Source organism: Schistocerca serialis, chromosome 2 (assembly GCF_023864345.2).
Source record: "Schistocerca serialis cubense isolate TAMUIC-IGC-003099 chromosome 2, iqSchSeri2.2, whole genome shotgun sequence".
Lineage (NCBI taxonomy): Eukaryota > Metazoa > Arthropoda > Insecta > Orthoptera > Acrididae > Schistocerca > Schistocerca serialis.
In genome coordinates this window covers 739,989,985-740,008,148 of record NC_064639.1, presented here as the reverse complement: position 1 = coordinate 740,008,148, position 18,164 = coordinate 739,989,985, and the positions used below count along the sequence as shown (strand labels likewise).

Here is an 18,164-nt window from a genome sequence, read left to right as displayed (position 1 = left end):
GTGACTGCTCACAGTCAACCAAAAGCGTGCCCAGCACAGCATTTCAACACAGGCATCAGCACAGCATTTCAGCTTAATGTCTGGCAATGTTCAGTCACAACTTGCAAGAGATTTTGCGCTGATCAGTGACTGTTGATAAAACCTGGGTATATCATCACACACCAGAGTCAAAACAGCAGTCAAGGTCGGTTGGTTGGTTGGTTTAATGACTAAAGGAACCAAGCTATGAGGCCATCAGATTCTCCTTCCTGGAACAGGCAAGTCAACAAAACTACACAGCAGAGAAGGGCCTAGTGAATAAATTCAAGGAAAGAAAAAATATAGGTCTGCCAAAGGTCAACAAAGCCTATGGGAAAGGAACAAAGAAGAAGAAAAGGGGTGAAAGAAAGAAAGGTGAGTGAGGTGCCCCGTCCAGGGAAGAGCTGGAGCCCCCCCCCCCCCTCCCCCTTACACACACAGAATACGCGAGAAGGGGGGAAAAGTGCAAAAGACCAGGTAGGGTGAGGACAGACTACCCAGCCACTGAGGCATCATCCGCTAACACTGGGTGTAACGAGTCAGGAAGATCAAGAGTCCGCCACTGGGTGGCTAGATTAGGACAGTCCACCAAAACATGGACCACTGTCAAATGGACACCATGACAACAGTGGGGCAGATCCTCACAATGGAAGAGATGACTATGAGTCAGCCGAATACGGCCAATGTGGAACCGATAAAGGAAGTGGAGTCCTTGCAAGAGGCATGCATAGACAACGTCCACCTATTTGTGGTCTCCTTTATCATCCATAGTTTGATCAGCTAAGTCAAGAGTATGCCACCCACATTCCAAATACTTAGAACTAGATGGCATAATACCAATCAAGAAGCCAATTCTGGAGTACCAATCTCAAGAGGCAGCTTCTCAGAAGCCAATTTGACCAGCCTCTCAGTGAGGTCATTCTCAAGATCCCAATATGACCTGGGGCCCAGAGAAAGACCAATGAGTGTCTACATTATTTTGAGGGCAAAAAGGGAGTACTGCATAGCCAGGATCAACAGATGGTGAGGGCAACACTGGCCAAGCTGCTTAAAGAGTGGCTACAGATGAGTAAGGCCCCACTGGTGCAAGAACTCATAAGCTCAAGAGCATGAGTGTTAGCTACCAACTCCACTGGGAAAATACTGCAGCCATCCAGCAAGGAGTGGAGTTCATTAAATCCTGTATAAACATAAGCAAAGCTAGTATGACCGGCAACCATCCAAATAGATTACTTCTAAACCCTGAAATGCATCAAGAGTGGAGCAGAATTGGCAACGGCCGTAGGATGAGCTAAGTCTTCAGACTTTGTCAGAGGTCAAGACAGAGTGGTGGATTGGATATGCACCACGGAGATGTACTTGCGCCAGCCTGAAGAAGAAGGGATAGAGGGGAAATATAGACTTCAGAAAAAAGGATGCAGATACGGATGACTATCATAACTCCAGACACGGGCTTCTGTTGGGGGAGGTGGATCTCAGTATGTGGAAAGAGGAGACAGTAGTTCGGATGTACCTGGGAGCAATAGAAGCATAATGTGTAAGTGACCAAATTATTGTTTGTGCAGAGCCCACAACAATGGAACCCCTGGCTCCGGTACGCAGCCGATCACAGGGCTGGTCCAAAAGGCACAAGTTGCCAGCGTACTGGGTCCACAAACTGTAATGTTGAAGATCATGCCAGCCGTATATAAGACTCCCGTAATCTAGACAGCACTGGACCAATACTGTGAAGAGCAGCGTCAGAGTACAGCGATCCATGTCCCTGTTTGTGTTGCTAAGGCACTGAAGAGCACTGAGGTAGATGCAACCAACGTGTCTGCTTTAGTTGACGAAAACTTGGGGAGCTATGTCAACAGAGCATAAAAGACCAGTTTCAAAAAACAATGAGAGTCTACCATATTGAGGGACTGGCCCTCAAGGTACAGATCCAGATGGGGACAGACTGTAGCCTTTGACTCATCAAATGTTAAATAACTTGCAGAGGACAATGGTTAAACTGATTGGATGATAGCTGTTCATCTGAAGAGCCAGTTTACCCAATTTCAAAACTGGAATAACAACACTTTCTAGCCACTGGAAAGGGAATTACCCCTTGCTCCAGAGACAGTTATAATGGCCAAGTATATGACATTGGCTACCCACTGATAAGTGTTGAAGCAATTGGTTGTGCACCCACTCCAGTCGGGAAGCCTTGTCAGAGCAGAGAGCATGGCTACTGGTGAATTCATACTCACTAAACAGGGCAATATAAGGCTTCAGGCGGTGCGGAATGAAAGATAAAGGGAATCATACCAGATGGTGTTTGAGAAGGGGGAATGTGGGCAGGTAGTGCACCAACTCTTGAGTTCTGGGCAAAATGCTCAGTGATAGTGTCCAACTGGTGAGGATAACCGCACAGCAGGCAAAAATGCAGCTCATCTTTGTCCACACCTGCGAAGAGGTAGTATTTGGCCATACGGCAGACACATATTGTTCCCAACAAATCCGTTTCTGGTGTTTAAGAAGATAATGGGCCCTGACACGAAGCCATATAAAGGCTAGGAGATGTGCACAAGAGATGGATGCCAAAGGAAGTGGTAGAGTGCATTGTTGTTGGTTTTTAATAGCCACTGCAATTTCAGGGTTCAACCAAGAGTCTGCCACCGAGGAGAGCCCCATGGGAGAAAAATTATGCCAAAGCAATTTCAGGGGTCAACCAAGGGATAGTCTTCAATCAGGTAGGACCCCAAGGAAGAAGGAATTATGCAGAAGCAGCTGTCAAATGGATGGCTTCTGTCAAGCTCTGTATGGACTCACCAATGCTGTCATGTTGTGGAGTGTGGAAGCCAAGAAAAACACATCTAAATCTGCATCAGTAAAGGCCCACCTGGGAAGGTGTCTACAAGAGCGATGCTTAAGGAAAGATAAAGACTACCAGAAAATTATCACTGCCACATAAATTTTCATGAAGTCCCCATGGAATGGAGGGGAGGTATCCAGGTCTACATACAGAAAGATCAATGGCCAAAAAAGTGTCGAGCACCAAATGCCACTCAAAGGTGTGTGGGAGATCCTGTGCTGAGGAGGCAGACATCAAGGCCTACCAGCATGTCTTCAACAATCCTGCAGTACCACCCCATAGAGGATTATGAATGTTAAAATCCCCAAGGAGAAGGAAGAGGGGAGCGAGCTCTCAAAAGATGCCAAGAAGAGCAGGAAGTGTAGGAGGCCTGTCTGGAGGGAGATAAGTTTGCCTATTGTTATTGCAGTGTCTAAATTGATATGACTGGCCACTGCTTCCAGCACAGTATGAAGAGGAACTCAGGAACTAACAATGTCCGTACAGATCAATGTAGAAACACAACCGGAGGCTCGCAAAGAGCCAGCACGATTCCAGAAGAAGGCTTGGAAACATGAAGAGTCAGCGAATAAGCACCCACAAAATGAGATTCCTGCAATACAACACAAGCTACACAGTAGGGAGGAAGAAGAGACTGCAATTCCGGAGGGTGGCGGTAGTAACAACCATTACAGTTCCATTGGAGAAGAGTAGTACACGAGGCCAGATCGATGTCTAACAGACCACAATTGGTCATTGTGTTGGGTCACTGTCCACCACCAGTAAGGCAGAGTGACATCCATACATGTAATATCAGACTCTGACTGAGAGGGAGCAGGTGACACCCCCTGCGATGTGGACGTGTGTCTCATCCCAAAGCTTATATATTTTCTTCTCCTCCTCCTTTGGAGGGTGAGAGGAAATGTGGCTGGGAAAAGAGCAAGTCACAGCAATACCACGATCCAAAAGAGAACACCTGGCCTTAAGGGGCACAAAGTGTGGGTCTGGCATCAAACTCTACGAAATAGTCTTCTTGTCCTAGAGATGCTGGGGAGGATGGCTCTTACAGGAAGCCCCATCCCTGGCAGGTGCCAGAGAAGAGGGTTTCTTTCCAGTCAAGGAGAAGGAGTGGTTCCATGAGGGGAGGGAAGAGCAAGGGGGAAGGAGAGGGCAGCAGAGAGGAACCCATGCTGGAGATGCTACATATGGAGTTCTACCCCAAATGGCTCACACTACAGAAGCAGAATTTAGAAAGGAAGGTCAAACCCCAAGGCTAGGAATTGCAGAACTGAGGGCACAGCCGGGTTGTCAAAGGGCAACACTGAGGGAGATAGATTGGGGGGGAAGTGGGTTAGGAGGGGGGCAGGTAGGGTTTGAAGGAGTGGATATGGGGAAGGAATGCAACCTGGGAGAGAAGAAAGGCAGCAACAGCTCAGGGCCCCGTGTGCACCACCCACATACTCACAAAGAACTGTGGGCCTCCTGGAGAAGAAAAGGCAGTCAAAACAGTGGACAAAGGCTGATGAAAGTGCAACAAAGATGCCAGACACTATTTTGTCACAGTTGATAAGTGATGGCCACCAATTTTTCGATTCCAAAGGAATAGTCTTCATGGGTTGGTTGGAAAAAGGCAGAACTATAACTGGATGCTATTATGCTTCACTGTTGGATCATCTGAAACTTGAGTTGGGTGAAAAAAGACCACTGTTGGTATGCAAAAATGTGTTATTTCACCAGGATAATGCAACATCCCACACATCAGCAATAACAATGGCAGAAGGGCAAGAACTGGACTTCAAATTTGTTCTTCCTGCACCTTGCTGATTAGACTTAGCCCCAAGTGACTTCTTCCTGTTTCCTAACTTGAAACTTTGCTTCCTGGAAAGAAATTTTCATCAAATGAGGAAGTGATGGTTGTAGTCAACGAGGTTTTTGCAGACTCTGACAGAACTTATTTTTCTGATGGGATGAAAAAGCTGGAGGATTGCTGGACGAAGTGTATCCCCCAAAGCAGAATATGTCAAGAAGTAAGATGAGCTGCTTATGAAAGAAACATTTTTTTTTGCTTTTCTATCAGACTTATCAAACCACCCCCATACAGCAAGAATATTATAGTACATTGTAACAGACATTTTATGTCAGTACTAAAATGATATATTGGAATTAATAAAGCTCCAGTTGTTTTAGGCTCTCTGTAAGGATATAGTCTGCAGCAAATACAAACTACAATGCGTGTTTTAGCAGAGAGCAATTATTGTTTTCACTGTATAGCTTGATAAACTTCTCACCTATTGAATATTTATATCAAGTGTTTTGATGGCTCTTGTAGTAATGTAACAGCTTCTCATAAAATTGCAATGTACTCTCAAGTCTGTCTGGATCAAGTCTTAGTGGAGTCCTTTCAAGATACCATAAGCTGAATTTGTTATGCAAGTTTATGAGGATACTACGTTAATTTTACGTAAAGTCTACAAAATAATTTTGACTACAGTAAAACATTATGTTCTATGGTCAATAACAGTAAGTAGTCTCAATATACCGTCTCAATACAAAATTCTAAATAATACAACACTACAGATAATATTTCAGTGATACACTTACCAGATATGACAATAGCTAAATATTAAAATTCATTAAATATTTCTGAAATAACAAAATGTACGTGTAACCTGCATCCACAATCATATGCTTCATATAATTTACAGAGTGAGTTTTTCAATTAAAGCTGTCAATTCAAGTATTTAAATTTTTCTGTTCCATATATTCTAGTATTCAAGCACAGCTTTAAGCAAACAATCAGTTTTGTCAATTAAAGCCAGATTTTCTGTGGGATTAATAGTGACTTTGCTTTACAGCCAGCTTGTTAGCAGACAGTAAAACTGAAGATACCAAGATACTGTTCAATCGCATATGCCTTCTTAATGAAAAATATCCACAGACAACCAATATATAACAACCATATGAAAACAAAAATATCCCAACTGCAGTAAAATTATTTGTGAGTGCTGTTTAGCATCAGAATTGTGGCAATATTGAAAATTAATTATGTTCATACTGCCATGTTTGTGACATCTAGAAAAACAAATACTAATCAGTCTTAACTAGATCTCAGAATTTTGACGTGATATTAGTGCAGCAGAAAGATGCAGATTACAGGTGCAGGGAAGAAAAAAAAAAAAAGCAAACAAGAGAAAGACATATATGGTTAATGCCAATGAAGCAAATAAGGTCACTAGTAGAGGTACAAAGTTAAATAGTAGCATATTACTTGTATGTGGCTGGTTTTCATGTTGCTATCCCATGCGCAGTTGGCTGCAAGACCACCAGGTGTTTTGCCCAAGTTGCAAAGGGCATCTTCAGATAGAGCTGGTGAGCTATCTGGAACGAGATAGCCAGGCACCCGGGGTCGATGGGGAGGAGCCTGCCTTGTGGTTGACTGGTGAAATTTAAACCACATTAGGCATTTATGGACAGGAAAGGATGCAAAGGAGCTGTTCTTAGTAAAATGGACAAAATGACTGATGTTATTCCAGCTGTAATCATTGGTTCCAATACAGTGGAGGAAAAATATTAAAGTTGATGAACAGAGAAAAGAGAAAATACTTTTAAAAAATACAGTCATAATGATTTTTGTAAACACTGCCTTTTTAATTATTTAGTAGAAATGTAAAAACTAATTCAATCTATTGTAAGTTTCGCCTGAAGCAATGAATGTGAAGTAAAAATATTTTGTTAGTGAGACAGACATTTCACCTCCACACTTCCAGATATGTGAAGGAAAATGAAAGTCTGGAAATAGTGTTACTAGAGTTCCAGCCACAAATTTCACAACTTTATAACCACAACACGAGATCTGAGTTCAGAAGTACATTAAGCCTTTACCACAAGGAACTGTTTCTCTAGGTCTTCCATTTCCTGTTAACTGATATTCGGAACGTTTGGAGAAAATTTTAGTGTTTCAGTATTGTTTTCAATTAGAATTAGTAATGACCAAATCATTGATGTCCTTCAATCTTTAAAAACAACATTTTTTTCTAAAAAGTATGTGTGACTGGTAAAAGGCATAGTTTCATAGGCCACTGTAATCATACAAAAAGTAACAGAAGCATGAATAAGAGATTACATCTGAAATGGCATCAGCCAGACTTTTTATGTTCAACTTTATTTTTCCCCTTTTCTGTATAAAGATAAGAAAATACAGAAGAAAAATAAAAACTCACAAAAAACATATACATTTTACATCTGGAATATACAACTCCTTTGCCACAGGGGGTTACTTGAAAATGTAGAGTACTACTCTGTAGTTAAAAGTTCCAGATAAGAGAAAAATGAACAGAAGTTCTCTGACAAGTCAACCGTCATTCTCCAATCTTAATTCCAAAAAATGTAAATTTATACAATCCATTATCTGACAAAATTATTTTTAATGCTCAATACACTAATTTTCATGTGTACATTTTAAGGCATATTTGTTGATGCAACAGAAACTTTGACAGGAATTCTTAAAATGAAGAGAGAGTAGAAATGAAAGTGCTACTCACAACAGTACATTTATTTATACAGATGCTGACAAGCAGGGTGCGTAAGATTTTGAGTAACAGGTGCTACTGTTAATTAACTTGTTCCATGACAAGCAATTCAAGTATGCATATAACTTCTGCTACTATGATACTTGAATCTCAGGCCCCATTGTCATGTATAAAGTGTACACACAGAAAATTCTATGGCCTATTGACTAATATAATTAGTTTGTTTCAAAAACATGTACACATATTCAAGTGAAAGAGAGAGAGAGAGAGAGAGAGAGAGAGAGAGAGAGAGAGGGGGGGGGGGGGATAACAGAGTTACAAAGTTATAAGTAAACATAAACAGATAGAATTTTGAAAATAACCAGTGAAAGTGAAACTTACTAATATCCATAAATGACAAAAAAGGCTGAATACAAAATACTAAAAACAGATCTGATAATACATAAGTAACCTGAAGAACAAACCCTGTTCCTCTTATTACATTTTCCCCAGCTAGCAGTGATACTAATTCCTTATTGCATCAGCAAGTATTTTTATAACGGACATCCTTTCTACAAAGTTCAGGAGCTTTATATGTTTTTGTTTACCTGTAGCAACAGGTGCACAAATAAATATTAATAGTGACTCCAGTAAAATGTAAATGTGTGAAGACAGTCAGTCCCTTAAAAGATAAGTGCATGACCATAAAGGGAATACTTCCGGAGCAGACGTTAAAATAAAAATCATAATATATTTATCAGGAAGCACAAAGACATAAACACAAAAAATAGAAAAAGTGATTGCCACTATCCAGTAATTATAGACATTGGAAGGATGATCCAGAATATAGCAGACGGGCCTCGTAAATTGAATTAAAAATGTAAGAAATGTAATTGGTAGCAATAATACAGAGCCATACTTAGTGTCGAATGAATCGGTAACAACACTGTAGACACTGCTACCCAATGCCACCATTCTTGCATCTGTTGAAACAGTTTTTATGTAATATAAAATGTGTGTCTGAATATGGTACTAGTTTTCACATTTCAGAATATAAATATTCTTGGTTTCAATTACAGTTGTTATTCTAAATATGAATTTCCACCAATTATTTTAATATTGTGTTTTAGCACGAAGTGGTATATCAGGGTGTATACGACTCAGGACAACCGGGAGGTCCCGGAAAAACCCGGGAATTTTTTCATCCGGGAAAAACCCCGGGAACTTTTTAGAATTCCGGGAATTTTTCATTGTTTTAATTTTCGGTTAAATTTTTATAACATTGACTGGAAAGAACCAATACTCTAACAAAGGATATTATTTTATCTCGCTACTGCAGAATAATACTGCAGCAATAAAACATGAAAGGGAGAAAAAACGAAAATAAAACTAAGTTGGCAAGGAAATGCGGCATTACAGCAAAAAAACACAGTGCTCACACAAGCATCTGCCAACAGCAAAATGTGTCAAAGGCTTTAGGACAACTATGCAATGCTTCAGAACAACAAAAAAATTGCCTCCGATGAGCGTGACGTCACAAATGTTTACATTAGATTCGTTTGAGCAGTTGCGAGCGGGCTATTGCGCATGCGCAGTTGAGTGACGTATGTGTAAGTACCTTCTCTCTCTTCCGGCTACAGAAATGTGGCTATTAGCTGTATAAGCAATAGCAGCAAGCCGCCAGATGCTACCCGGAAAAATTTTACAGGCGCGCCCAATCTACCAGCGTCACGCATGCGCATCAGGCTCGGTTCTAAGGGCCGGAGTCAAACCGGGGTATCTGCCTCGGAACGCATCCCTGTTAGTTTTTGAACACTTTCTAAGTTGATTTCTGAATGAATCTTAAGTTGATTTTTGAATGCGTGCACAGTGTACGTGATGTCTCTGCCAGGGGAATCCCCGTTGCACCTAGAAATAAACTTTCCTGCAGACAAAAGTCGACGGGGCTATCGAGTTCAGCGGAATAAAGCCGAACGGGTGAATGCCAGTCGCTGTTTATGCGGTTGACTGGGTCTGCGAATGATCAGCGTTGCTATAACCACTAACGAAAGCCACGTGGTATCTTATCGGTGTATCCAAGAAAATGAAATTTACACAAAGTTTTTAGCCAGACCGCTACACTAGTAAGAGCCAGTTGTAAAGTCCGCACCTAGCAGGCGCTTAAGTTCTATTCTGGGAGGAGCGCGGAAAACTCGTTGTACGAACACGTAATAACGCCTAACCGGAGAATAAACGCTGGATAACTAAACCGGTGGCCGTGGCAGGATTAGTGAAGTTAACCGGAGAATAAGTTTGGACACTGGCAGGAATACTTTTTAATTAGTGATGACAAGATTGTTAGAACGAGGAAGGAGAAGAAACGGGGACATCACACAAATTATAGAAGAATATGACGATTCCAAATTTTTATAGAAATTTCGCACTACTACTTTTCTGTCTCATGCTTGAGAATTGGAGCGTATGAATAAAATGTGAAACTTTTCCCTAACAAAGTTTTTTGCTTGTAGTAGGCCTAATATGCATTTGGTATTCGTACTTCTTAAATCATGTCCCATAAAAATGACCATTTGTTCCAAAACAGTCTCCTTTATTTGGTGTGTATTGCAACTCCTGCAATATTAGACATCCCTATTTCGTTTTATCTAGCACACAGTGACGAAGTACACGTAATCAGATCGAGAAACCACACCAGCCTTGGGTACTATTTGTATTAACAGCTTTTTCAGTATTACACAACATTTCGTTTTTTCGTGCAGCAAACCATTTGACGAACTTTCACGAGGTAATAGATTCTTTCTCAGAAAGGAAAGCACGCTATGTAAAGCCGTAGCAAGATTAGGGAGAAAAATTTGCTAGGACTTAAGGATTGAAGAAATGTGTACCGTCTTGCTTGTCTCTTGTCTTGACTGGTTTCATGTATCCTATGTTTAATTTTATGCCACATAAAACAGCAACTTATTAGCTAACAGGCAATAAAGAGTGCAGATTTTCTGAAGAGTTCTTGTTCTCTGGTTACAAGTAATCCCATCTAGTATTAACTGCGAGTTTCTTTTTTAAGAGGGACAAGATGTCAAAACGGCCGACTTGGAGCAGGAGAGGCACCACAGGACATTTTCATGTCTACTGTCCTGAATAAAGTTTGATGGCATCCATTACAAAGTGTACTCATTTGAAAGCGATAGAGCGAAATACACGAAATACAGTGACGTGCGATACAAGAATGCTGTGGGTAGTTGCGTGGCACTGCACTTTGACACACTTTGAGACCAAATAACGTCTTACATTTCCTCTAAGACATTTGTTTCACGTACCAGACTCTTCAGAAAGATGTGCTCTACAAAATGAACGTTTTTTGGAAAGTCGATTTAACTTTTGGCGTCGTACCTCGAACGCTGGAGGGAGCGGCGGGCACTATCTATTAATTATTGCCCCGGTTCGGAAATATCGTAGATCAGGGACATACACAGAGCAGTAGTCTGCGTCGTAGTGGGGAAGTGGGCAGTCTCTACTTTACCCGTATTTACGTTTAGTGATTTTGATGTTTCCTCTTCGTTTATTGCTCTCACGTCAAATGAAAACAAAAACAGATTTCTGTTGCCGGGCGCTATCAAGTGAATTAAAATACATTCACATAATTACGGAAGGCTAAGTTGTTAGTTTCAGTTTTTATTTTATTTCCACCTTTCTGACAGTCAAGTATTAATTGCCTCACAGAACAATTAAGTTATTTTTGTCGGTTTCTAAAAAAATTTGGCTTTTATTAATCTTTTCCGCTCAGGCATTCGATTTATTTGAAACGAAGTGTTTAATTCCACACCATTGGCTAGTTTCAACTGTTCGCTGCATTTCAAGTGCACGTTTTCATCTTCTAGCACATATGGTATTGTGCCATAATAAAAAACCAAACATGAGATAATACAGTACCGGTACTCCAAGAAAATTTACATCCAGATCTGGACATACGGATGTTCACTTTAAGCCGAATTATCCATTTTCGTATGGTTCACGAAATTCGGATGCTCCTGGTGTATCCTCTGATTTGTACGAATTATGGGCTTCCTGCGTCGTCGTAGCTGCGCAAGCGCGCTGGCGCCTGTTAATCTGGCGCTCTGTTGGAACTGCTGAAACGAACATATTTCTAACAGTCGTGGGAAAATATTCCGAATGGTGGTTTGAAAAGCGTTACTTTCAAAGTAAATTTCCTTTTACCAAGATGAACTATGTGTGAGAATGTACAATGAATTTCTTAAATCACAGAGCGTTTAACTCTCATTTAAAAAATCAGCTCTTTGAGTACGATGATTCAGAATAATTTCGTGCTCAGAAAATCTGACATTTATGTTGTTCTTAAAAATTTTACTGGCACATTTGTGTGATGTATCTTAAAGTGTAACACGAGCAAAAAGGGGCAACATTGAATGTGGAAGCTTTTATTTTCTTGTACCAACACTACGTATATTACTTTACACCATTAACTTTTCCTATTTGTGTATCTGCGCTACTTAACACTGATGTTGCTATTGGCTGACTACATCACGTGTCCTATGTTCTGAATATCCGCTGATGTCGGCTGGCGTGATCACGTGACGTGAGCTATCGCAATCTCGATTTCAGTGCTTCGGAAAGTAACATACGGTGTTTGGTGGAATTCGAATTTATAATTCTGTAATACAAAAATACAGGGTACATGTTGCTGCACGTCAGACATCTTCCCAAACCGGGTTTTGTTCCCTGAGTTTTACTAAAGTGCTAGGAAACTCTACACTGATGTATAAAACCATAACCATTCAAAGGACTGATAACTTCTACAGTTCAATTCCGGGAAAAATCCGGACCTTTTTTTTCGTCGTCCACGTATGCACCCTTTATGTGAAAGTAATTTGGTCTCTCTGCGTTAATTTTCATTCTCATTTTCCACCCTGTTTACTTTCAGTGCAGATTTATACAATTTTCTCTGTTCTCCATAATTTTATTGTATCCCTGTTAGTATCTTTGGGACATAACCCATTTAACGTTCCCAACTATCAGCTGCCTTGATGCATCTCTTGCAAAAATCTGTATTTCCCCAAGAGCATGTGTGACAAGACATGGTGTAGATTTGATTGTGACCTTGAGTTGATGGAAAGCTTAGCCACATGTTTGGGATGATAAAATCTTGCCACTTTTCCAGCATCTAATTTATGAGATCAATGACTTCTGTTATATTAATGATAAAATCTGCATAATACTCTAGGTTACCCAAAACAACAAAATACAGTCTTTGGTTCACCTTCCACACAACATTTTCTATGTGATGATTCCATTTAAGTAGTATGTAATTGCACTCTCTAGGCATTTAGTTGAATCAATAATTTTTAAATTTGTATTTTTTTATCTTTTGATTGAAATGTAATGGATTCTTAGTACTTGTATGGAGGTGCTCTTACTTTTTATTTTGTACAGTCAATTGCCACATTTCGCACCATACAGATATCTCTTCTAAATAATTTTGTAATTTGTACTGATCTTTTGCATCTACATCGAAATCGGCATACATACTCTGCAAGTCACCTTACAGTGAGTGGTGGAGTGTACCCTGTGCCACTATTAGTCGTTTTCTTTCCTTTTCCACTCACAGATAGGAGGAGGAAAAAATAACTGTCTGTATGCCTCCTAATGAACTCTAATTTCTTTGATCTTATCTTGAAGTGTTTGTAGGTGGCAGTAGCGTATTTCTGCAGCTTCAAATGCCGATTGTCTAAATTTTTTTAATAGTGTTATTTGAAAACAATGTCGCCTTCCCTCCAGGGATTCCCATTTCAGTTCCTGAAGCATCACCATAACACCTGCATGTTGTTTGAACCTATTAGTAACAAGTCTAGTAGCCTCCCTCTGAATCGCTTCGATGTCTTCCTTTAATCCGACCTGGTGCTGATCCCAAACACTCGAGCAGTACTCAAGAACAGGTCACACTAGCATGCTATAAGTGGTCTCCTTTTCAGGTGAAACATACTTTCCTAGAATTCTCCCAATAAATTCAAGTCCACCATCCTTCCCTACCTCAATCATCACATGCTCATTCCATTTCACATCGCTTTGCATAAGTTCCACACAGGTATTTAACTGATGTGACAGTATCAAGCAGGACACTACTAATGCTGTATTGAAACATTTCGGGCTTGTTTTTCCTACTCATCTGCAGTAACTTACAAGTTTCTACAATTAGAGCCACCTGCCATTCATCATATTAATTTTATCCAAGTAATTTTGTATCATCCTACACTCATTCATCTTCGACACCTTCTGATATATCACATCACCAGCAAAAAACTGCAGATTGCTGCCCATCCTTTCCAACAGATCATTTTTATTCATAGAAAATAATAGTGGCCCCATCACACTTCCCTGGGACGCTCCTGATGATATCCTTGTCTCTGATGAACACTCACTGTCGAAGGCAACATACTGGGTGCTATTACTTAAGAAGTCTTCAAGCCACACTCATATCGGGGATCCTGTTCCATATGTTCGTCCTTCATTACCAATCTACATGGGGTGCCATGTCTAATGCTTTTTGGAATCTGGAAATATGGAATCTGCCTGTTGCCCTCCATCCATAGGTGCAGTACATCGTGTGAGAAAAGGGCAAGCTGAGTTTCACGTGACCACTCCTTTCCAAAACTGTTCTTATTCTTGAACACCAAGGAAATTTATTATATTTGAACTCAGAATATATTCTAGGATTCTGAAGCAGACAGATGCTACGGACGTTAGTCTGTAATTTTTGCAGGTCCACTCTTTTCGCTTCTCATATACAGGAGTCATCTGCACTTTCTTCCATTCACTCAGGACTTTGCACTGGGTGAGAGATTCATGCTAAATGCAAGCTGAATAAGGAATCAATCTCGTAGATTAACAGTGGCACTCTCCAGCATGACAGCGTCACGTCTCTCATGTAGCAAGTCATATTATCCTGGTCTTGAATGTATTAATCAGCTACTTTGACAAGGCCATGATTTCCTAAAATCATACCCTGAAAATGAGGTCCATTCTATCTGAAATTTTGCCCACCACAGCTAGAATAGCTTTTCATGACCATCCCAATCTCCGCACCATCCTTGTCAGACCCTATGTTCCTTCTGCACCCATCTCCCTACCCTATGGCTTCCACCCCGGTGACCATCCCCATTGCAAAACTTGCCCTATGCAACCTCCTACCACCATTTATTCCAGCCCTGTAACTGGCAAAACGTGTACTATCAAAGGGAGAGCCACCTGTGAAATGGACACTTTGTATACCAGCTGTTATGTAAATGCTGCTTGACTATTTACATTGGCATGACTACCACTTTCTTTGCTCCTCCCACCTCTATACATACTATGCACTTAACTTTTCTCTCTTATTAATTCGTGCACACTGTTTTAGCAGTATTTTCTGTCTTGCATAGTGCCTATCTTCCATCTTCAAGCTCTCAGTTTTTCAAATCTCATCTGGCGCAGTCCCTAACAATCAGTCTTTCCTTCTCATCCCATAAAGTAAGTCTCCTCTGACCCTGGTTTCTGGGTGACTTCTCTGAACTCTACTCCTTTTCCTAAACCTCACCAGTCATTTTCCCTGATCCTTCCTCTCCTTCAATCCTTCTGCCAGAGGAAGAAACAACTTGCTCCAAAAGCTTGGATATGTAATACCTTTTGTGTGTGTGTTCTCCTGTTTGCCACTTGGTGAGTAGATTCTTTTATTTATCCAATTACATTATATTTTCAAAAACTGATCGCTGTATTTACTGTTTAATTGCTATTTGTATTATAATGGCTGAGGTTAAAAAGTTGTCAATAAATGATTATTGGTCCATCAATATTCTTGTATCATTCCAGGCTTCAATGAAATTATGTCCCAAGAGTATTTTGCTTTTCTTTTAAAAATGCTACTCTTTAATGAAAACTGTGTAGGAATTCTGTTGGTGAAGTTTGTTCAATGTTTCACAGCACATTCATCTATAACAGAAGCTTTGCATTGACAAAAGTCTCTTGTTGTTCAAAAGCTAATTATCTTTTAAACAGTTTGTTGCATTCAAGTGAAGTAGGTTACGAATAAAGACGTGTACTGTGTGACTGTCACAGTGGAACATTTTAGAATTCATTTCATATGCTGGCATGGCAACAGAAATTGGGTTCCAAAACTTAGAGAGAACTGGCGAGTGGCAACACTCCTGAGACATTATTTGGAACAAGCACCTACTCTGTACGTTGACAATGGTATTCCAGCCAGACCGATTCCTCTGCTTCACTACCACTGAACAACTGCATGTGACACTATTCGTAACAGGCACAACACACAAAACTGTAGAGCTAATTGAAATGGGAAGAAACTGAGTTTATGACAACTGACAAAAAGACTCCTATCAGGTGGTGTGATAAAAGTGTGGATTTTGACAACATGGAACACCACACAAATGGTTCAAACAGAGAATACTGACAGAAATATTGGCAAAAATATCAATAAATCCTAAGTATTGTAAATTACAATTCAAGTATGAGTGCAGTTTACCATTGTGACATACTACTGAGCTCACTACGATTAATGCATTAGACTGTCAAACGGTATGAGAAACATTTTGTTTGTTTGTTTGTGTGTGTGTGTGTGTGTGTGTGTGTGTGTGTGTGTGTGTGTGTGTGTGTGTGTTTTCTGGATTAGAGCATTTTAAATGCTCATGCTCTCCACAGGTTGATTATAGGGTGAGAAAAACAGCACTTCCAGAGTTTCACCTACCTCTCATTACAGAAATAGTTGAAAAATATGCAACAGAATGAAGAAAAGCAGGCTAAGGTAGGCACTTCGATGACAAAAGTCCTCTATGATTTACAGGAAGGCATTTTCCAGATGTTATTGTGAGTGAACATCCAAAGAAACATGCACTAATGTGTCGATCTGTGGTCCCCACAAAACAAAGTAGGCCAAGAATCCAGATACCAAGGCAAAATTTGCAACATACCATTATATGTTGTATCCTGTTTCAAGTCTTATCATGCAAAGAAGCATTATTAATCATCGACAACTAAAATTGATAGTTGAAATTACTTGACACTCCTGAATAAATTATTTGAGAAAAGGAAAGAAAAAAAAAAGACAAGATACAGATATACATTTATAGAGTACATATATAGAGAGGGAAAAAGGCACCATTTTTAACTTTGTCAGTACCAGACCAAAGCCCATATCAAAAGTAACGAAAAAAAAAATAGATACAATGAGTGCAAAACATATTCAAATAGTTCTTTCAGATGAAAGATTCATTGGCAAATGAACAGATCTGGTGTTTCGGGTACCACAATACACACCATCCAGTCACATTACTGCGATCACCTGTCAAACGTTTGAATAACCACTTTTGCACTGCAGACCATTGCAAGAAGAGAGTCAATGAAATTCTGGAAGGTACGATAGGGATAGCCATGCTGACTCCAGTACTGTGGACAGCTCCACTACGATTCTCAGATGAATATCAATGGCGCAAACAGCTCAATTGAGGTGGCCACACAGATTCTCAATTGGGTTTAAATTGGGCAAGTTTGCTGGCCAGAGGAGTACAGTAAACTGATCCTTAAGCTCTTTGAACTACGCACATACATTATGAGCTGTGTGACACATTACATTGACCTGCTGCTAGATGTTGTCGTGCTGAGGAAAAACAAATTGTGTGTAGCAGTGGACATGGTGCCCATGGATAGATGCATACTTTTGTTGATTCACTGTGCATTCCAGAATGACAGGATCACCCACTGAATGCCACAAAAACATTCCTCATACCATAATGCACCCTCCCCTCTGGCCGGGACCCTTCCAACAATTGTTACAAGGTGTTTGCTTTCACACATTTCACACTGATTTTTGAGTGTAAAATACGATCCATCCAAAAAAAGGCACCTGTCATCACTTACTGGTCACCCACCCCCACTACTGGTGTGCAAATTCCAGCCTTCATCACTGATGAACAGCAGTTAGCATCGGTGCTTGTACCAGGTGCCTGCTGCTGAGGCCCATAGGAAGCAACATTTGCTGAACAGTCATTGAGGAGAAACTGTTGGTAGTCCCTTGTCTCACCTGGGGAGTCAGTTGCTCAATGTCTATACCCACACGCATGTCTGCAGCCGTCGTTCACCCCTTTCATCTACGGCCTGTGTTGAACCACAGTTTCCTCAGTGCCAGTTTGTCACACAGGGTATACTTTAACCATGGTGGCACACAAACAGCTTACAAACTTAGCCATTTCATTTCAGAAATGCTTCCACCTTTGCCACCTCCACTCTAGTGCTGACACCTGTCATCTTTGAGTGGATATTGTAAGTTAACATCAAACATCAAAAAGGAGGTGGTCAAATCTAAGTGCAACAGAGCCGTAGTAAGTGATAAAATGTGTTCCGGTGTTGTAGTAGGGTGGGGGGAGGGGGTGGGGTGGGGTGGGACTTAGAAGCACAGGGGAAGCTAGGTCACAGGATTATGTTCATGCACTTCCCTCATTCATAGATCCACAAACTGAGGAGGTGATCCTTCATTCTGTCTGCTCCACAACATAATAACATGCAACTACAGTGTATTTCACAAAGTCATCCACAGTGGAGCTCATGAATCACTGGTCGCGCAGTATGAAGACATGCCCGAGGAGTGTTTGTTTTATACAAAATACATTAACACTACATGGAACACACATGAGAGTTACTAATAACACTAACTCAGGTAATGCCTATCAACAGAATCTATATAAATCTCTGCACACAGTTCTACAAGGCTAGAAAAGGAATTGATACTGTATGTTGAAACAAGTATTCAAATGCTTCAAGTT

The 18,164-nt window shown here is 40.5% G+C and overlaps 1 protein-coding gene across 4 annotated transcripts in view; it reads right to left on the bottom strand.

Annotated features, from left to right (window-relative positions):
* LOC126457941 (zinc finger protein ubi-d4) overlaps positions 1 to 18,164 on the bottom strand; it is a 253,583-nt gene that overhangs the window by 170,123 nt on the left and 65,296 nt on the right. For 3 of the 4 annotated variants that reach the window (XM_050094664.1, XM_050094665.1, XM_050094667.1), the window contains exon 4: positions 6,105 to 6,272. The exons of the other annotated variant lie outside the window; for it this stretch is intronic. In XM_050094664.1, coding sequence (XP_049950621.1) covers positions 6,105 to 6,272 — 168 coding nt within the window. The remainder of the gene's footprint in view (positions 1 to 6,104; positions 6,273 to 18,164) is intronic. 4 annotated transcript variants of the gene reach the window in all.